We start from the raw sequence: 21782 nt of genomic DNA on the forward strand, positions 1-21782 counted from the left end.
TGGGATAGTCTCCAGTACCCCCCATGACCCCGTTCAGAACTGAGTGGGTTAGAAAATAACTGACTTTTAGAAGTTTGTATTAATTTCTCTTTTCCATCCACTATATTATCTTTAGAAAAAGGAGCTGCACTAATTAAAAATTGCTTATTAGGGCATGCGACTTGAACCTTTTTTTAGTTGCAGCCACTTCCAAATGGGATGGCTTTGTGTGGGATGGGGACTTTATTTTGATGTTGAACTTTTCAAATCTGGTTCTCCCCCTTTTCTCTTTTGCTTTAAAAAAAATTAAAAACAGTTTGCAAAAAAAAAAAAAATAAAGTGGACATGCAGCAAAGAAGAAGAAGAAAAAAAAGAAGAGTGTTGAGGGAGGAAGAAGAGCCATTAGTAATGACTATCTTCTTCTTCTTCTTTCAGCTTCTCCCGTTAGGGGTTGCCACAGTGGATCATCTTCTTCCATATCTTTCTGTCCTCATCATCTTGTTCTGTTACACCCATCACCTACATGTCCTCTCTCATCACATCCATAAACCTTCTCTTAGGCCTTCCTCTGTTCCTCTTGCCTGGCAGCTCTATCCTTAATGTCCTTAGCTACCAATATACCCAACATCTAGAGCAAGGGTCCATAACTCCAGTCCTGGAGGGTCGCAGTGGCTGCAGGTTTTCATTCTCACCCTTTTCTTAATGAGTGACCTGTTTTTGTTGCTAATTAACTTCTTTTGAGTTCATTTTAATTGACCAATGGGGGTATTTTTCATACGTGGATTAGTCGTTTAGCCGGATGTAATTGTTGACGATTTGGCCTGATCCTGGGTCTGTCGGTTTTTCGAAACTCTTGCTGGATGTGTTGTCATAGCAACACATCCAAATCCTCAATGCTCGGAGCAGGTTTGTTTGATGTAAACAAGGATTAGTTTACACACGTAATCAGTGTCCGTGCGTGGAATTCATTCAGTCATGGCTTCACCGTTCACGAATGAGCAACCAATTGATATTGGTGCCCAAATTATAAGACGAGAATTTCATATAGAGAGGGTTTTGCGCGATCAGCAAGATCCTTTATTGCTCCCGGAGGAAATTCTTTTCGAAAGATACTGCTTTAGCCGAGGGAGAATATTGTACCTCAAAGATTTATTAGGATCTTATATTCGAAGTCAAACTCGGTGAAGTCGGGCTCTCACAACCACACAGACAGTAGGCATTGCTTTGAGGTTTCTTACAAGCGGCACTTTTTTATATACTTTAGGCGATGTGGAACATCTAACTAAAAGTGCAGTTTGCCAGGCAATTCGTAAAGTCTGTTTGGCTCTGAAACATTTCCTTTAGGTTTTCATTGTGTTTCCTGGACACCTGCGTGTGCAGACAATAAAAGAGGCATTTCATGTCATTGCAGGTAGATAATACACGGGCTAAAACATCCACAGTTCCATAAAGAATCTCACAATCAGCCTAACATTCTCATTACCCAGGGTTTCCAAATGTGATTGGGGCACATGGGACTGATCAGAGTGGAGTTTGATCAAACATTATTTGGAAAATGTACCTCTCCTCCTGATGAATAATCAGACACAGTGTCTTCATCAAATATTTGACCTTCGTTAATATCTCGTTGGTCAGACACAGGTTCAAGGGATATGACATTCCCTGCAACTGACCCAACAAGAAAGAGGGCTATATGGAACATACCTATGGCACACATTGAGGACAAATATGCAATGACCATCCTTTACCTGAAATGAAGTGACCACTGCATCCTGCCACTGGTTCTGAGGAGGAGCTGCCCCCAGGAATGCCCTCAGAAACAGGGCGATGGGCATTTTTCTGGAAAGCCAACTCTTCTGCAGGGGTTAGGTCTGGACCGCGTAGACCTCCACCTGTTTTTTGCTTGTCTGCCTTCTTATTAGCTTTAAAATTAATGTTCTTTACATTATATATGTTTCTTTATGTCAAGAATTCTTTAAATAGTTATATACCAATATTTACCAGTTTGAAGTATATTCTTGTACTTCACTTTAACCTGTTCCCATGTTCTCCTTGTGCTCACGTTTGATCTGGAATTATGACATATTAAATAATAATTAATCTGACACATAGGAAATGAAACGCTGCATTCAGTAAGTACAATGCACACGCGTTTAATTTGTTGGCCACTTTTTGCCAGCTGTCTTTTCTGGTTTGGGCTGCTTTTGCAGTGTTACCGCTTGTGAATATTAAATCTTGAAATCCTTTGAGTAACTAACTAATTAACTAACTAACTAATTAACTAACACTCACCCACACACACAGCTTGTGTGAAAAAAAATGCGCCTGTTGTTTCGTCATTTTGTTACAGCCTATCAAAGACTTGCTGATCATGTTTTCTAGACTCAGTATATATTGGCTTTTCACTCAGCGCGGGCGCGTGCATTCATCTCGGATGATTAGATCCAGCTCGACTAATCTAATACACAGCTGCGTTTGAAAAACCGACTTATCCCGGATGAGTTTCACCGGCATTAACTCATCCAAGATCAGGCATCTGATCTCGGATGATTTAAGCAACGTACGGAAAATACCCCCCAGGTCTCTTACTGACTCAGACCCCTTAATTGTTTCTTTTTCCTTAATTAACAGCCAAACCATAATGAGATACAAAATGAACCAAAACATGACCAGCAAATTGTGACCATCATACAATATGTGAAAATAAAGAAAAGTGAAGGGCTCAGGAATGTCAATCTGCTCAGGTCCCCAAAACATTTGAACAGTGCAATTAGAAAAGAGAAAATCCACAATTTCAGAAATGTATTCAATTGCACAATAAGAGCAGGAACAAGCCATGGAAGAGCAGGAACAAGCCATGGAATTAAAGAACAGGTTTAATTAACGACAAGACTTGGCACCTAATTAAGGAACTGGTGGGAGTGAAATTGATTGGAATTTGAGGCCCTTACTTAGTTGCTCTTCTGTCGGCTCACTCACTTCACATTTCATTTCTGTTTGGGTGCCATTTGAGGAAAGAAATGAAGCAATTCAGAGGAACGATGAAGAAACTCAGGGGAACAAATCTTAAAAAACAAGTCAAATAAAATTAATGCAAAAGAAGTTAATTAGTGGGAAAAAACAACAAATAAAGGTCAATAATTAAGAAAAGGGTTAGAATGAAAATCTGATGATTAGTGAGCAGCAGGTTGGTTTCATGCAAAGAAAGAGCATCACAGATGTGATGTTTGCTCTGAGGGTGTTGATGGAGAAGTTTAGAGAAGGCCAGAAGGAGTTGCATTGCGTCTTTGTGGACCAGGGGAAAGTATAGGATAGGGTGCCTCTAGAGGAGTTGTGGTATTGTATGAGGAAGCCCGGGAGTGGCAGCGAAGTACGTAAGAGTTGTACATGATATGCACGAGGGAAGTGTGACTGTGGTGAGGTCTGCAGTAGGAGTGATGGATGCATTCAAGGTGGAGGTGGGATTACATCAGGGATCGGCTCTGAGCCCTTTCTTATTTGCAGTGGTGATGGACAGGTTGACAGACAAGATTAGACAGGAGTCCCCGTGGACTATGATGTTTGCTGATGACATTGTGATCTGTAGCGATAGTAGGGAGCAGGCTGAGGAGATCCTGGAGAGGTGGAGATCTGCTCTAGAGAGTAGAGGAGCGAAAGTCAGTAGGACCACCAAGAGAGAATACATGTGTGTGAATGAGAGGGAGGTCAGTGGAATGGTGAGGATGCAGGGAGTAGAGTTGGCAAAGGTGGGTGAGTTTAAATACTTGGGATCAAAATTACAGAGTAATGGGGAGTGTGGAAGAGAGGAGAAGAAGAGAGTGCAGGCAGGGTGGAATGGGTGGAGAAGAGTGTCAGGAGTGATTTGTGACAGACGGGTATCAGCAAGAGTGAAAGGGGAGGTCTATAGGATGGTAGTGAGGCCATCTATGTTATATGGGTTGGAGATGGTGGTACTGACCAGAAAGAAGGAGACAGAGCTGGAGGTGGCAGAGTTAGAAATGATAAGATTTGCATTGGGTGTGACGAGGATGGACAGGATTAGAAATGAGGACATTAGAGGGTCAGCTCAGGTTGAACAGTTAGGAGACAAAGTCAGAGAGGCGAGATTGTGTTGGTTTGGACATGTGCAGAGGAGAGATGCTGAGTATATTGGGAGAAGAATGCTAAGGATAGAGCTGCCAGGTAAGAGGAAAAGAGGAAGACCTAAGAGAAGGTTTATGTATGTGGTGAGAGAGGACATGCAGATGATGAGTGTGACAGAACAAGATAACGAGGACAGAAAGATATGGAAGAAGATGATCCGATGCGGCGACCCCTAACGGGAGCAGCCGAATGAACAGGAAGTTAAAATGAAAATCTGCAACCACTGCGGCACTCCAGGACCGGAGTTGGGGAGCCCTGATCTATAGCATCTATCTACAGTCGTGATCAAAAGTTTTGAGAATGTCCCAAGTGTTTCATGCTTTTGTGTTTTTAGAACTTTTTGTCAGATGTTTTTATGGTACACTGAAGTAGAATTACAAGCAGTTCAGAAGTTTCAAAGGCTTTTATTGACAATGACATTACGTTTATGTAAAGAGTCAATATTTGCAGTGTTGACCCTTCTTTCTTTTTCAAGGCATCTGCAATTCGCCCTGGCAGGCTGTCAATCAACTTCTGGGCCCAATCCTGATTGATGGCAGCTGCCCATTCTTGCATAATCGATGCTTGGAGTTTGCCAGAATTGGTGGGTTTTTGTTTGCCCACCCGCCTCTTGAGGATCCTCAATGAGATTAAGGTCTAAGGAGTTTCCTGGCAATGGACCCAAAATATCAATGTTTTGTTCCCTGAGCCACTTAGTTTTCACTTTTGCCTTATTGCCAAGTGCTCCATCATGTTGGTCGCCAATCTGTTCTTGGACGGTTGGGAGAAGCTTCTCTCGGATGATGTTTTGGTCCCATGCTTTAGTCATAGCTCGGGATCAGGAGGCACCACCAGTGTAGAGCTGGCTTAGGAATGGCAGCAGGCAGGTGTGAGTGAGGTGAAGACTTTTGGAGGATGGCCTGGTGGGTGTCAAGAAGGGCAGCAAAGAAGCCAAGAAAAACATCGGGGACAGACTGATATTCTGGCATTGGACCACTGAGGACTGCTGGGGTAATGTAATTTTCTCTGATGAATCTCCTTTCTGATTGTTTGGAGCATCCGTAATAAAGGCTTGTGTTGTGTTGCACTTCTCTTTTGTGCTTGTATCATCATCCCTTTTTACTTGTGAAACATAGCAAAAATTAGACCCCTTATAACTTTGCAAGATGCTGATCATGCTTTTGTTTTCAGTCAACTAGATTACTGTAATGCACTCCTCTCAGGACCACCCAAAAAAGACATCAATCAATTACAATGAATGCAGAATGAAGCTGCCAGAATCTTAACCCTTTAACCGCCAACTCCCTAAATATTCCCCACGCCAGGCGAAATCTGAACAATTTTCGTTTTTTTTACTTTTTTACATTTTTTTTTACATTTTTTACATTTATTCAAGCAGTATTGACCACTAAATGTTGTGCAAGTTGCCAGTGTATACACGAAATCTATAAATGTAACCTGAATTCTCAGCTAAGCAAAACATCTTGATACCAAACCGTGCCCTTTTTCAATGGTAGATACTGTCGAAACTGTAAGCGGCCCTTCCACGACAATAAACTTTCATCAACTGCAACTGACGGTCCTGGCATGTAGGGCAACTGAAATGCTTCAAATAAATGATCAATCAAAGGACGTAGCTTGAACAAGTGGTCGCGGTTTGGATCTTTCTTATCTGGCTCATTTCTGTTGTCATTCAAATGAAAGAATTTCAGCAGCAAAGAGAATCGGTTACGTGTCATGACAGCTGCAAAAATAGGTGTTGCATACATAGGATCTGTAGACCAGTACATCTCAATATCTGGTTTTCTGATTATTCCCATCAACATCAAATCCCAATGAATTTTTTTCATTTCGTTTTCATCAGTGTCAAACCAAGCACGAACACGGGAATGTGGAGGTAAATTGGGATTTTTCTCAATAAACTGTGCTGCATACAGATTTGTCTGATGAACAAAATGTCTGATCAAATCAGGTGACACAAACAGCTCATAAAACTGCTCAGCAGTGTAATTGTTTACATCAGCAGTAAAGCCACACGTTCCCTCAAACGAATGCAGAAAAGGTAGTTCACCACGGGCAGCAGCCCAGCTGAGATGCTGGGGATACACCCACTCAGCGCCGTCATCCGATGCGTCTTCATTCACAGTATCATGCAGCGCACGTTGCTGCTCATCACTGTCGCTAAAATCTTCTTCAGAACTGCTACAATCAAGATCAGAACTGTCCAAAATCACCTGCAAAGTCTCACTTGAAGTCAGTTTACGTTTCGCCATATTCACAGCTGTTACATGCGAATCACGTCACATGACCGGCCAAAACAACCACAGACTTGTTGAAATACAACGTAGTAATAATACCCACGCCAAACCGTCAGTTATACTACTTGCCAGGCATTCATATAACCACAGGCAAATGTGCCGGATAATTCCGGCAGTATGGCATTAGCAATAAAACAACGGTGCCGGATATATCCGGCAGAGGGCGGTTAAGGGGTTAACTAGGAAAAGAAAATCTGAGCACATCACCCCAGTCCTGATGTCACTACACTGGTTATCAGTGCCATTTAGAATTGATCTGCGCCACCACCACCTGATCAGGGCACCGTGAAGTCCCTACATTGATGGACTGGAGGCCAGAGGTCCACATGACCATCATCGTCTAATTCTTCCATGTGATCCCACAATACCATGAGGACTGATTGAGATCATTGATGTTAGGTAGAATGCCTAGAGAGGGCCGGGTGGTCTCAAGGCCTTGGAACCCCTGCAGATTTAGTTGTTTTTTTCTCCAGCCTTCTGGAGTCTTTTTTTTTTGCTTTTTTCTGTCCTCCCCGGATCAGACCTTACTTTATTCTTTGTTAATTTGTATTGCCTAATTTTTATATTTTTTCTTTTTTCCTTCTTCATCTTGTAAAGCACTTTGACCAACATCAATTGCATGAAAACGTGCTAGAGAAATACATGTGGTTGTTGTTGTGACATGACAGTCGCCGCTCATTGTGCCCAGCTCAAAATGGCTCTTCACCCCTCTTTAGCACTCTTGGCACTCTTCATATTTATGAACCAAGACCTCTCAAGCCAGGCATGAGTCTCATTATATTATTGCCGGATAAGTCCGCATACAGTCATATGAAAAAGTTTGGGAGCCCCTAAAAAGATAACAGTGGTATGTCTTTCATTTCCTAGGAACATCTGAGCACTGCGGTGTTTTCCAAACAAAGATTTTTAGTGATGCAGTATTTAGTTGTATGAAATTAAATCAGAAGTGAAAAACTGGCTGTGCACAAATGTGGGTCCCCCTGTCATTTTGCTGATTTGAATGCCTGTCACTGATAGATAGATAGATAGATAGATAGATAGATAGATAGATAGATAGATAGATAGATAGATAGATAGATAGATAGATAGATAGATAGATAGATAGATAGATAGATACTTTATTAATCCCAAGGGCTCAATGCTGATTACTTGGTGTGATGAGCTCGTTACGCCTTGAACTTCATAGACAGGTGTGTCCCATCATGAGATATAAAAGGTATTTAAGGGGGTCAATTACAAGTTGTGCTTCCTTCCCTTTGACTCTCCTCTGAAGAGTGACAGCATGGGATCCTCAAAGCAACTCTCCAAAGATCTGAAAACAAAGATTGTTGAGTCTCCTGGTTTAGGGGAAGGCTACAAAAAGCCATCTTAGAGGTTTAAACTGTCAGTTTCAACTGTAAGGAATGGAATCAGGAAATGGAAGGCCACAGGCACAGTTGCTGTTAAACCCAGCAGGTCTGGCAGGCCAAAGAAAAATACAGGAGCGGCATAATGCGCAGGATTGTGAGAATGGTGACAGACAACCCACAGATCACCTCCAAAGACCTGCAAGAACATCTTACTGCAGATGGTGTATCTGTACATCGTTCTACAATTCAGCGCAATTTGCACAAAGAACATCTGTATGGCAGGGTGATGAGAAAGAAGCCCTTTCTGCACTCACGCCACAAACAGAGTCGCTTGTTGTATGCCAATGCTCATTTAGACAAGCCAGATTCATTTTGGAACAAAGTGCTTTGGACTAATGAGACAAAAATGGAGTTATTTGGTCAGAACAAAAAGTGCTTTGCATGGCAGAAGAAGAACACCGCATTCCAAGAAAAACACCTGCTACCTACTGTCAAATTTAGTGGAGGTTCCATCATGCTGTGGGGCTGTGTGGCTAGTTCAGGGACTGGGGCCCTTGTTAAAGTCGAGGGTCTGATGAATTCAACCCAATATCAACAAATTCTTCAGGATAATGTTCAAGCATCAGTCACAAAGTTGAAGTTACACAGGTGTGTCAACCCTCGCAAACATATCCAGTTTTTAATACCTGGAAAAGATTTGGGATGAAATTGCTCAGAGATCTTTATATAGACAATATCTTTGCATCCTTTGAACAATTATGTTCCAAATTCAACCTCCCAGCTACACATTTCTGTCACTATCTTCAAATTAGAAACTTTGTTAAACAGAAACTGCCGATTTTCCTCATCTCGTACCCTCCACCATGCTAGAAAAAATACTGCTCAATTTCGAGGAATTAGACACCATTTTCGCATTATATAAAATTTTGTTAGAGTCCCTTCCTTTCAAAGATCCAAGAGGATAATGGTAAAAAGATCTCTTAATTAATATATCAGAAAAGGAGTGGAAGGTAGCATTGCAGAGAATTCACTCGAGCTCCATATGCGCAAAGCATAGAATTATTCAACTAAAAATATCTGTCGAGCTCATTTGTCTCACTTAAAACTGTCCAAAATGTTTCCAGGGCAAGACCCAACCTGCGAACGCTGCAACCAAGCTCCTACCTCACTGGGTCACATGTTTTGGGCCTGCACCAAACTAACTTCATTTTGGACCAAAATTTTTAAGTGCGGGCGGTATGGTGGAGCAGTGGGTAGAGCTGCTGCCTCGCAGTTAGGAGACCCAGGTTCGCTTTCCAGGTCCTCCCTGCGTGGAGTTTGCATGTTCTCCCTGTGTCTGCGTGGGTTTCCTCCCACAGTCCAAAGACATGCAGGTTAGGTGGATTGGCGATTCTACATTGGCCGTAGTGTGTGCTTGGTGTGTAGGTGTGTTTGTGTGTGTCCTATGGTGGGTTGGCACCCTGCCCAGGATTGGTTCTTACCTTGTGCCCTGTGTTGGCTGGGATTGGCTCCAGCAGACCCCCGTGACCCTGTGTTCGGATTCAACGGGTTGGAAAATGGATGGATGGATTTTTAAGTGCCTTTCAGACAGCCTTGGTGTCACAATCCCTCCTAACCCATTAACAGCTGTGTTCGGCGTTCTTCCAGATGGACTGGAAGTGGAGAAGGACAAGCAAACGGTGATTGCATTCACTACACTATTGACACGCAGAATTATTTTGTTAAATTGGAAGAATCCTAACTCTCCTCTGATAAGTCAGTGGGAAACCGGTGTTTTACATTATTTGAAATTGGAAAAAATCAAATTCTCAGTTAGAGGATCTGTGCAGAATTTTTTCAAAACCTGGCAGGATCTAATCAATAATATTTTAAAATAAGAAGAAATAATTATTTCTGCATTTCTTTTCCTTCTCCATTTATTTATTTAGTTATATATTTTTTTTCCTTATTTATTTTTGCCCTATTAAAAAGCCCTTAGCAATTCTCCTTTGGCCATGCTCTCCTTCTCAAGGGTGGGGTTTGATTTGTCTTCAATACTTTTTTGTATAAATTGATCTATTTGTATGGAATGATTACAATAAAATTAATATTAATTAAATTAAAAAAAAAGAAGTTACTTAGGGGTTGGATATTCCAACAAGGCAATGACCCAAAACACAGTTGGAAAGCTACAAAGGCATTCATGCAGAGTGAGAAGTACAATGTTCTGGAATGGCCGTCACAGTCCCCTGACTTGAATATCATCAAAAAAATCTATGGGATGATTTGAAGCAGGCTGTCCATCAAATTGAACTGAACTGGAGAGATTTTGTATGAAGAATGGTGAACAATACCTCCATCCAGAATCCAGACACTCATCAAAGGCTACAGGAGGACAGCGTCTAGAGGCCAAAAGGAGGCTCAACTAAGTATTGATGTCATATCTCTGTTGGGATGCCCACATTTATGCACCTGTCTAATTTTGTTATGATGCATATTGCATATTTTCCAAATAAGATGCTGTAGATGTTCTATCAGACGGTTGTGGTGAGCGCCCTCTTCCACGCGGTGGTGTGCTGGGGAGGCAGCATTAAGAAGAAAGACGCCTCACGCCTGGACAAACTGGTGTAGAAGGCAGGCTCTATTGTTGGCATGGAGCTGGACAGTTTGACATCTGTGGCAGAGCGACGGGCGCTGAGCAGACTCCTGTCAATCATGGAGAATCCACTGCATCCACTGAACAGGATCATCTCAAGACAGAGGAGCAGCTTCAGCGACAGACTGCTGTCACCGTCCTGCTCCACTGACAGACTGAGGAGATCGTTCCTCCCCCAAACTATGCGACTCTTCAATTCCACCCCTTTGGGGGGGGGGGAGTAAACATTAACATTTAACATTATACAAAGTTATTGTCTGTTTTTTACCTGCATTATTATCACTCTTTAATTTAATATTGTTTATTGTATCAGTATGCTGCTGCTGGATAATGTGAATTTCCCCTTGGGATTAATAAAGTATCTATCTATCTATCTATCTATCTATCTATCTATCTATCTATCTATCTATCTATCTATCTATCTATCTATCTATCTATCTATCTATCTATCTATCTATCTATCTATCTATCTATCTATCTATCTATCTATCTATCTATCTATCTATCTATCTTCTGTTAATCCAACTTTATGTCACTGCTGAAATCCTACTGTCTCCATAAGCCATGTCGTATATTAAAAGGAGGTTGCTACTTTGAAAGCTCAGCCAATAATAAACAAAAATCCAAAGAATTAAGAGGGGTTCCCAAACTTTTTCATATGAATGTATAAGACTAGATGACCATCCAAAGGATGAGCAGCCCTGGCCTGAAGTGAACAAGAAGGGACAATGAACAAAAAATCAAAGCATTGTGTACACGGAAACTTGCTTGCCAGAGTGTATAATGGATGGCAGGCTTGGGCAGGCGTCTTGACCGGGATGGCACATGATTTATTAATTGGCCAGGAGGCTGCTGTTCTGAATGGCTGGAGAAGATAGGGAAGGCGTTCCCTGCTTTTGCTGGGAGGTTGGCAAGAAATGGCACCCTCAGAGTGAATATGCTAGAGTCTAGGGATGGTCTGAAGTTCCTTACCTGGCAGGGAGTCCAGTGTAATGGAAGGACAGGGGGAGACAATGTATTTGGAAGAGTGGCTCCCCTGATACACTAGAGCAGGGGTGTTGAACTCTGGTCCTGGAATGGCCGCAGTGGCTGCAGGTTTTCATTCTAACCATCTTCTTCATTAATGACCGGTTTTGCTACTAATTAACTTGTTTTCCCTTAATTTTAATAAACTTTAATTAACAGGCCTCTTAGTTGTCTCTTTTTCCTTAATTAGCAGCCAAACAATAATGAGACAAAAAACAAGCCACCATATAACCAGCTCACCTGTGCCCATCACACAATATCTGAAAATAAAGAAAGGTAAAGGTCTCTGTAACGTTGATCTCTCAGCTGACCAAAACATTTTGATAGTGTTGTTAGCAAAAACAGAAAAATGACCAGTTTTGGAAATGTCTGCTGTGGCAGAATGAGAGCAGCAACAAGCTATGGAGTTAAATAACGGGCTTAATTAACAGCAAGAATCGGCTTCTCATTAAGACATTGGTTGGAATGAAATTGGTTGGAGTTTGAAGTCCCAGTTTAGCTGGTCATCTGTCGGCTTGTTTCACATCTCATTTCTGTTTGGCTGCCATTTAATCAGGAAATGAATCCTTAAAAACAGGGATATTAAAATGAAGGGAAAAGGAGATAATTAGCAGAGAAAACTGGTCACTGATTAGGAAAAGGGCTAGAATGGAAACCTGCAGCCACTGCGGCTCACCAGGGCCAAAGTTTGACACTCCTGCACCAGAGGGTAGCATCCCTGGGCTAGGATTCCTACACACACACCCGCAGGACATGCTGGGACCTGTAGTCCTGTAGGACAGCACTTTTGGGTTTCTTAGGGGTCCACCAGAAGGACATTTGTGGTTTTTGTTTGACCCTATAGTGCTTATACTGGACAATGATCTGGCACTGCAAGTCTTCTCAGGTCCAAGATAAAAGAAGCCACTTCATTCAGATGAGATGCAGGTGGGTGTGGAGGATGGACAAAGCTCAACTGGATGAGGTGTGAAGGAGAAGAAAGAAAGAAAGAAAGAAAGAAAGAAAGAAAGAAAGAAAGAAAGAAAGAAAGAAATAAAGAAAGAAAGAAAGAAAGAAAGAAAGAAAGAAAGAAAGAAAGAAAGAAGTGTATTACGCCTCTGCCACTTACAGAAGGAAGCCTTTGTAAGGTATTTGTTTAAGAACCTTGCATTTGCACCTGGGACTTGTGTCTGTGTGGTCGCGTCTGGAGTTTGGGCAGCTGCAACGCCCTCTAGTGGTCACAAGTGATAAGATTTTGCTTTTCTGGTATTTCATGGTGTGGGATATGGCCGGGATGTCATCCCGGCCAACACCCCCAGGCCGCTAGGTGGAGCCCTTCCTGCAGCATGGAGGTGCCCCGAATGCCAGCAGGGAATACTGGACAATGTAGTTTTTATTCTCAGCCCTGTTGGATACCTTGGGGCCCGCTAGAGGACGCTGTAGGGAGGCACAGAGATTATTTGCCTTACGGCCAGGAAGTACGTCAGAGTCACGTGGACAAAGGGGACAAAGTACTTCCTGGGTGAAGAAAAAGGACTTTTAATCTGACCCGGAAGTGATAGGGACTCATGGACTGCTGGGCTGGAGCCACTTCCGGGTCGGGGAGTATAAAAGGACTATGGGAAAGCCCAGACGTTGAGCTGAGCTGGGTGGAAGGCTGGCAACGCGTCTGGGAGAGGAGGATTGGTGATTGGTTATTGATTTGTATGAGTATTGTGGAGAGAAGGGTGCTTGGTGCACATTATTATTATAAAATAAATAATAATTGGATTTTTATCTGGTGTCTGATGTTCGAGGGGTCGACAGTGCCTCTATCTTTCACAATGGTCGCCGTCATTTTGTTATTGCAATGCTACTTGTTGCTAGGCATGTGAATCACACATGGTGTAAAGTCAAGTTCAAGTTATTTCAAATTCAAACTCCAAATCCAAACTGTGTGAAAACAAAGAAACTCTTTCACTTAAAAAATGCACACTGAATAGTAAAAATAAAAAAAAAAATAAGGATTTATTCTGGTTACGATCAAGAATTTATTAACGAATTTGAACTTGTTTTTACCCCAAGGATAAAGTTTAACAATCTCTGCTTTGGTGTTTGACCTCAGCTTCTGTTGAACGATTCTCTCGATTTGTCCTTGAATCGGCTGATTTTGTTTTCATGGCCGTCTCACAAAATCAAAATTTGTTGAAAAATTAGAAAAAAATCTAAAAGGATCACAAGTGTTGACTTGAAAGTGTCAATGACGAATGAAGGAAAACCAGATGAAGTAGGCGTACCCACAGATACAGTGACGTGTGAGAATGTAGAAGAGGGTGCGACACGCTGCAGGTGTAAACACAATCAAGAACAACCATAGCTCTGTGTGAAATAAGACATTGAATACTCATGACAAGCTGTACAGAGAGTGTGCTGAACAAATATCTGAACAAACGTGCAGACATCTTACGTCTACATCGGACTTCCTTCCATCCCATTTTACCGAAACTGACAAATTATGGTATAACTCTGACTACATGGAACGTCATTCCAAATCCCATCAGATGTTATTATAGAGCAGTCCTCATTCCCTTTGTAATTATTGGGCTGCCCTGAATTCCAGTTTGTGAATGTCACGCGATTCCCACTGACGTCTTCAAACCTGCCTTCTGTCAACCTGTCATTCAGGCCGAGGTATGCGGCCTCAGAAGGTTTCACAAGCTTCATTAAGGCCGCGTTCTCTTCTGCATTTTCTGGCATTGCAATTTCTCCACTGGCTTCCTTGCAGATCTTCACTCCATCGTCAAATTTTAGCTTGTCATATTTGGTGCCAAATCTCTTTTGGCCGTGATTGCTCCAGTAGATAAACTGCATACCTGTGAAAATATTAAATATTACAATTACACAGCTGAATGCAAATTCATTCGTTTGTAAAAGTCATGCCACACTCGGCTCAATTTAGAGGTCAATGACAAAAAAAAAAGAAAATTAAACAGAAAGGTCCAAGAGGAGGGCGCCAACCTGAAATACAATGAAACGCACTCCTGATTGGTTTGAAATTTCTTCTTTTGCTGGTCAGTCTTTCAAAATTTCAATTAGTGATGCTTGATTGTCCTTCTGATTTGTCCCCCTAAGCAGTTTCAAGCCAGTCATTTTAATGACGAGTGATCGTCCTTCCAGGTTTGTCTAAAACAAGCGGCTCGTATCATCACATGATTCTGGGTTAACACAGGAGGAGCTCAGCAAACCGGTGACTTTACATTTTGCACTTTGGGGGACTTTCGCATTTATAGCACTCATATAATGGTCAGGCCTGCCATTTCACGAACTGGCATTTCTACAGAGAAAAATTTTCTACAAACTGATGCCAGCGATTGGGAAAGACTGATTTAAAGGATAAGTTTGGTATTTTTGAAATCAAAGTTATTTCTTCTGTTGCTGGCCTAGGGGAGGACAGGACTCGAAAGAAATACCGTACATACTCGTGGATAAGTTCTCCCGCGGATAAGACAGGACTTGATTTTACAGTATAATTCCTGGTATTTTATAATGTCGGTCGTATAAGTTGAATTCTGAAAACTCATGCTATTGGTCCAATAGGTTCTGATATGCTAACGCCCACCTGAGAGAGTAACCATGGAGCACATGGTCTTTTTATATGTGGGTGCGGCAATGCGCTGTATCAGCGTGTGCTCCTAACCTCTCCGTCTATCTGTTGTGACCACACGGTAATACCCAAAATATTCTGAAGCGACGTTTGCACTGATTTGTGTTTTTTGTATCTCACGCCCTTATACACCTTTATCGTAAAAGCATCCCTTAAATACGATGGAACGTTCGATCAGAAGAAAATATGAAGCTGGTTTTAAATTAAACGTTGCTGAAGTAGCGAAAGAAATTGGTAACTGCGCTGCTGCAACAAAATTTGATGTGTCTGAGAAACTGATGCGAGATTGGATGAGTGCTTTCCTCTCCCTGGTTGGAATAAGTTCTTTTGTAATTGCGGCATTTTAAGTAACCTGAACCTAAATAGATATATTATAAAGAGGCGATATCCCTCCCATAGTGATACGGCGGTAAGAAATCACATAAGAGAAAACAACTTAGCTTTCTTTAATGACAGTTTACGTGGCATAACAGACGAGGAAGCCACGACAAGCCATTGTGTAGAGCCATTTCTGTCACTACGGTGGAAGGATTTTCAGGATCGGATGACGTTATCTCCCATCCGTCCATCGGCTTCAAAGGTGTGCCGGGCACTGTTCCAAGGCTTTATACCCTTTCTCCATGTGCAGGCCCTCACTTAGGTAAATCATGCCATTCCAAACAAGGCAAAGAGACGATACAATTTCATACTGACTCTGTCACACAGAGCCACAATGCCCATTTTGGTAGTTGTCCCTTTGTTGTCTTCTAATGCTTGCCTAGCAGTTGTAAATGATGAGCCCCTGTGTGTTAAATCTGGCCTTTAGCTGTACGTGTGAGAAGAAGCAGATTTACAGTGCATCCGGAAAGTATTCCCAGCACATCACTTTTTCCACATTTTGTTATGTTACAGCCTTATTCCAAAATGGATTAAATTCATTTTTTTCCTCAGAATTCTACACACAACACCCCATAATGACAACGTGAAAAAAGTTTACTTGAGGTTTTTGCAAATTTATTAAAAATAAAAAAACTGAGAAATCCCATGTCCATAAGTATTCACAGCCTTTGCTCAATACTTTGTCGATGCCCCTTTGGCAGCAATTACAGCCTCAAGTCTTGTTGAATATGATGCCACAAGCTTGACACACCTATCCTTGGCCAGTTTCGCCCATTCCTCTTTGCAGCACCTCTCAAGCTCCATCAGGTTGGATGGGAAGCGTCGGTGCACAGCCATTTTAAGATCTCTCCAGAGATGGTCAATCGGATTCAAGTCTGGGCTCTGGCTGGGCCACTCAAGGACATTCACAGAGTTGTCCTGAAGCCACTCCTTTGATATCTTGGCTGTGTGCTTAGGGTCATTGTCCTGCTGAAAGATGAACCGTCGCCCCAGTCTGAGGTCAAGAGCGCTCTGGAGCAGGTTTTCATCCAGGATGTCTCTGTACATTGCTGCAGTCATCTTTCCCTTTATCCTGACTAGTCTCCCAGTCCCTGCAGCTGAAAAACATCCCCACAGCATGATGCTGCCACCACCATGCTTCACTGTAGGGATGGTGCCAGGTTTCCTCCAAACGTGACGCCTGGCATTCACATCAAAGAGTTCAATCTTTGTCTCATCAGACCAGAGAATTTTCTTTCTCATGGTCTGAGAGTCCTACAGGTGCCTTTTGGCAAACTCCAGGCGGGCTGCCATGTGCCTTTTACTAAGGAGTGGCTTTCGTCTGGCCACTCTACCATACAGGCCTGATTGGTGGATTGCTGCAGAGATGGTTGTCCTTCTGGAAGGTTCTCCTCTCTCCACAGAGGATTCTCTGGAGCTCTGACAGAGTGACCATCGGGTTCTTGGTAACCTCCCTGACTAAGGCCCTTCTCCCCCGATCGCTCAGTTTAGATGGCCGGCCAGCTCTAGGAAGAGTCCTGGTGGTTTCGAACTTCTTCCACTTACGGATGATGGAGGCCACTGTGCTCATTTGGACCTTCAAAGCAGCAGAAATTTTTCTGTAACCTTCCCCAGATTTGTGCCTCGAGACAATCCTGTCTCGGAGGTCTACAGACAATTCCTTTGACTTCATGCTTGGTTGTGCTCTGACATGAACTGTCAACTGTGGGACCTTCTATAGACAGGTGTGTGCCTTTCCAAATCATGTCCAATCAACTGAATTTACCACAGGTGGACTCCAATGAAGCTGCAGAAACGTCTCAAGGATGATCAGGAGAAACAGGATGCACCTGAGTTCAATTTTGAGCTTCATGGCAAAGGCTGTGAATACTTATGTACATGTGCTTTATCAATTTTTTTATTTTTAATAAATTTGCAAAAACCTCAAGTAAACTTTTTTCACGTTGTCATTATGGGGTGTTGTGTGTAGAATTCTGAGGAAAAAAATGAATTGAATCCATTTTGGAATAAGGCTGTAACATAACAAAATGTGGAAAAAGTGATGCGCTGGGAATACTTTCCAGATGTACTATATAATATTTGCACAGGGCACAGTGACATTAAACTTATATTCCGATTACAAGGAGGCAAGAAGATGTAAAAAAAAAAAAAATTAAGTATCACATTTTTGAACGGGCGTATAAGTCAGGGTCTGATTTTATGATCAATTTTTCAGGTTTCAAGACCCGACTTATACGTGAGTATATACGGTACATGCAAAGAACAAGAACTAATAATAACAAATGCCTGATAGCACAAAGGGTCAAGAAAAGAATCCGTTAGCCATTGGCTTTCAATCCATAGGCTCTGAAGAGTGGTCTTGGCACAGGGTGGGACCTTCAGAATGCGGGTACGTCATCTCCTGAATGAGATGCCACCTTTCAGGAGCACCTTGTTATTTTAGCCTGACTTAAAGAGACGTGGTCAAATGCCCCTGAGCTGAGAGTGTTAAGAGTGATAAGAGAGTTAGTGATTGCGCCCTCTTGTGTCATTGAGTGGTATGAGCCTGGAAAGTCACCCTCGGACATGCATGTGTGACATTCACAAAATTGTGTTCTAAAGTCAAGTGTTTTCTATACATTTTTTAAAATATCTTGCCCACACTGGTGCTTTATAAAGGAGGCTATTGGGCATGGGGCACCACCGTGAAATAAAAGCTTAAAAACCTACCAAGTACGTCCATTTTTTCAAGCCAAGAAAGTTACCAAGCATGTGGTAAAATAGCTTATGCATGTCATTTTCAAACAAAATCACACTAATATTATGAGGTCTAGCCATTGTAAAAGAAGACCAGTTGTGTGCGCTACCTCAGAAGTTGTCTTCCTCCGGATTGACATTTAACTGTCTGGGCTGCAGTTTCCTTTTGAAAGATGAAATCACAGTAAACATTTCCTACCACATGCTTTGTATCGCGTTGATTTACTTCCGCATTTGTGTGAGACCTCTTCCCATGAAGTCACTACTCTTAAACAAGCAAACAGAAAATGCATCCTTACCTCAAGAAAAAATAATATCTGGAATATAAGATAAAAATGACTATTTCCAGTTCGCTTTTGTTGTCACAAACAAGCATTGGGAACACAAGAAGCACAAGAAGGTATGTTTTTAGGCTATCAGTTTCCAGTGGTACTCCTTGCCCCATTGCCTCCATTTTAAAATTCCAGTGCAGCATTCTTCTAGGATCTCCCTCTTCCTTTTACTTGGGCTCTTTTTATACTGGAATGGTCGTAGTCATCTTAATTACAGTCACTGGAGTGCCACAGATTACTACATCTGCATGTGAGTCAGCACTCAGCCAGTTTTCTCATCAGCACCCCAGGGCTGCTTGGCCAGAACATTAGAACAATCTGGGCGAGAACAGGCCATTCAGTCCAACAAAGCTCACCAAGTCTAATCCATTTAATTTTTCTAAAATAACATCAAGTCGAGTTTTGAAGGTCCATAAAGTCCTACTATCCACCACACACTACTTGGTCACTTAGTCTGTGTGTCTGTGGTTCTCCGTGTGAAGAAAAACTTCCTTATGCTGCGAAATTCACCCTTAAGTTTCCAACTGTGTCCAAGTGTTCTTGATGAACTCATTTTAAAGTCACCGTCTCGATCCACAGCACTAACTCCCTTCATAATGTTAAACACTTCAATCAGGTCTCCTCTTAATCTTCTTTTATTTAAACTGTAAAGGCTCTTTTAATCTTTCCTCATAACTCATCCTCTGTAGTCCTCTAATCAGCCTAGTTGCTCTTCTCTGGACCTTCTCTTGTGCTGTTATGTCCTTTTTGTAGCCTGGAGACCAAAACTGCACACAGGACTCCAGATGAGGCCTCACCAGTGTGTTATAAAGACTGAGCAGAACCTCCTGTGACTTGTACTCCACACATCAAGGCGCTATATAATCTGACATTCTGTTAGGTTCTGAACACTGTCTGGCAGTTGATAGTGTCGAGTCCACTACGACTCCTAAATCCTTCTAATTAGGTGGACTTTTGATTTTCAGACCTCTCATTGTGTATTCAAACTTGTATACACAGTGTACTTCTATACTGTATACACAGTGTACTTCCTATGTGTAATTCTTTACATTTACTGACATTACATTTCATCTGCCACAAATCTGCCCAAGTCTGTCTGCTGTCCAAGTCCCTCTGTGATGATTCAACGGATTCGAGAACTTCATGCACCTACACCACCCACCCCCACAACCTGAGCACACGTTTTTTATTAAAAAACACACATGCTGCCACGGACCCCTAAGTACACTTCACCACAGGTGCCATCTGAAATTTCCCTTTGAATAATGACAGATGTCTGCACCATCAAAAGTGAGCGGATGGAGGTGACACTTACGTTTTTCAATATTGAAAATCGTGGTCTTCAAAGCTTGAATTTCTGTTTCCAGTTGTGCGATGCGGCGCATGTCAGCAGACTGTCCTGAAATGAAAAAAGTGACATGCTGACCCGTGGAGCAAAGCAGACAATGAGGCAGGTGTGTAAACTTGACTGGGGTCATGAAGGAAGAATGTGAGCGTGAGAAGAAAGCACTCGAAACACGGCCATTAATTGTGAATAGAAACATCTGGAGCATTCCGAGTCTAATAAGGTGAATTTTTATATTGTAGGTGAGCCTCCATTGCTGTTGCCTTTGGAGATCACATCATTAAAACCCCACAGTAAGCCCCTCTGAGGTCTGTTACATTCTACTCTTGTTTTCATGGTGATTTATCTCCCCAGCGTTTACTTCTGAGTGAAAGACATGCAGACAAGTTCAGGGGATTTTCCAAAAGAATAGTCAGACAAGTGAGGGTCAGTGTTATGAGCCAGGTGGGAAAACATGGCCAGTCCTATGGGAAACAAGAGATAAACCTGAAAGGGTGTTGAGTAACACATTGTTTAGAGGCAGGAGAAGAGACAAACCTAAAGGAATACACGAAAAAACAATTGAGAAGGTCATGTAAGCGAAAAGGCCACAAAATGAAGTGATACCCCAGACATGGAGATAATCCGAAAATGCACTGGGTTTGTGATGTCCACCCAAAAACAGCTCAACAGCAATGCTTGATGAAAGAAATTCAAAACTTTACCAATATTGACTCAAGGAGAAGGAAGAGTTGCATTTGTGATGCAGGGTGTAAAAGAAATCAGAGTAGTGTACGAACAGGCAATGCGTTTCTGCCTCTCCTCCTCATTCATTGGTCAAGAACCCTGTCTTCCAGAAGGGCGACCCTGTCTGAACATCACCTGTCATCAACTCGTTGTGGTGAAATGTTGGGGGCCTTCCCACTTACTCAAAAAAGGGTTTTAAAACAAAAATGACAAGCACTAGATGCCCCCCCCGCCCCCAAACTGGTCACAGCATTATTCTTTACTTTAGATTTTATCTCTGAACCTTTGTTATGAACCTTGTCTGTTGTGGGTTGTTCTACAAGAGGCGGGACCACCTGCCCATCACTGCCAGGGACTGTCCTCACCTCTGTATGATGAGGATTTCTTACAGTTCTTGGCAGTTCGTTCTGAATGCGCTACGGAGTTGGTGAGTGTTTATCATCTCTTTTGCTTGTTCTTATTGCATTTTTGACTTTATGTTCTGTTGTGGGGTGGCACATTGGTAGCGCTGCTGCCTTGCAGTAAGGAGGTCTGGGTTCACTTCCCGCGTCCTCCCTGCGTGGAGTTTGCATGTTTTCCCCGTGTCTGCATGGGTTTGCTCCTGGTGCTCCGGTTTCCTCCCACAATCCAAAAACATGCAGGTTAGGTGCATTGGCAGCCCTAAATTGTCCCTAGTGTGTGCCCTGTGGTGGGCTGGCGCCCTGCCTGGGGTTTGTTTCCTGCCTTGCACCCTGGGATTGGCTTCAGCAGACCCCCGTGACCCTGTAGTCAGGATATAGCAGGTTGGATAATGGATTGATGGATGTTCTGTTGTTGACGTTCTTAATGGATTCTGTACTAGGACTTTCTATGCATTCTGCCCAGAGGTCAGGTGAAAATGACAATGGGTATAAATAAAAATATTAATGAAGTAAGCTCAACAGCAATGCTTGATGAAAGAAATTCAAAACTTTAGCCATATTGTCTCAAGCAGAAGGAAGAGTTGCCTTTGTGATGCAGAGTGTTGAAGAAATCAGAGTAGTGTACGGACAGGCAATGTGTTTTCACTACTCCTCTTCATTCATTGGTCAAGAGCCCTGTCTTCCACAAGTGCAACTCTGTTTGAACATCACCTGTCATCAACCAGTGTGGCAAAATGTTGGGGTGCCAACCGGGCCTTCCCCACCACAGGCCCGCCACACCTGTGGGGGGACTCGTCACAGCACTATTGTTAA

General features: G+C 42.5%; 2 protein-coding genes across 5 annotated transcripts in view; both read right to left on the reverse strand.

The window, feature by feature from the left end:
* LOC114647755 (mannose-binding protein A-like) overlaps positions 1–21782 on the reverse strand; it is a 473727-nt gene that overhangs the window by 389553 nt on the left and 62392 nt on the right. The window contains exon 6 of one of the 4 annotated variants that reach the window (XR_007934380.1): positions 13399–13507. The exons of the other annotated variants lie outside the window; for them this stretch is intronic. The gene's annotated coding sequence lies outside the window, so the exon portion shown is untranslated. Of the gene's footprint in view, positions 1–13398; positions 13508–21782 lie in introns of those variants that run through there. 4 annotated transcript variants of the gene reach the window in all.
* The window catches only part of LOC114647751 (mannose-binding protein C-like), a 33709-nt gene continuing 25325 nt past the window's right edge, over positions 13399–21782 (reverse strand). The window contains exons 5-6 of the mRNA XM_051924492.1: positions 19813–19896; positions 13399–14260 (exon numbers count right to left, since the gene is read on the reverse strand). Of these exons, the coding sequence (XP_051780452.1) occupies positions 13884–14260; positions 19813–19896 (461 nt within the window). The 3' untranslated portion in view covers positions 13399–13883. The remainder of the gene's footprint in view (positions 14261–19812; positions 19897–21782) is intronic.

This window comes from Erpetoichthys calabaricus, chromosome 3, assembly GCF_900747795.2.
Source record: "Erpetoichthys calabaricus chromosome 3, fErpCal1.3, whole genome shotgun sequence".
NCBI lineage: Eukaryota > Metazoa > Chordata > Cladistia > Polypteriformes > Polypteridae > Erpetoichthys > Erpetoichthys calabaricus.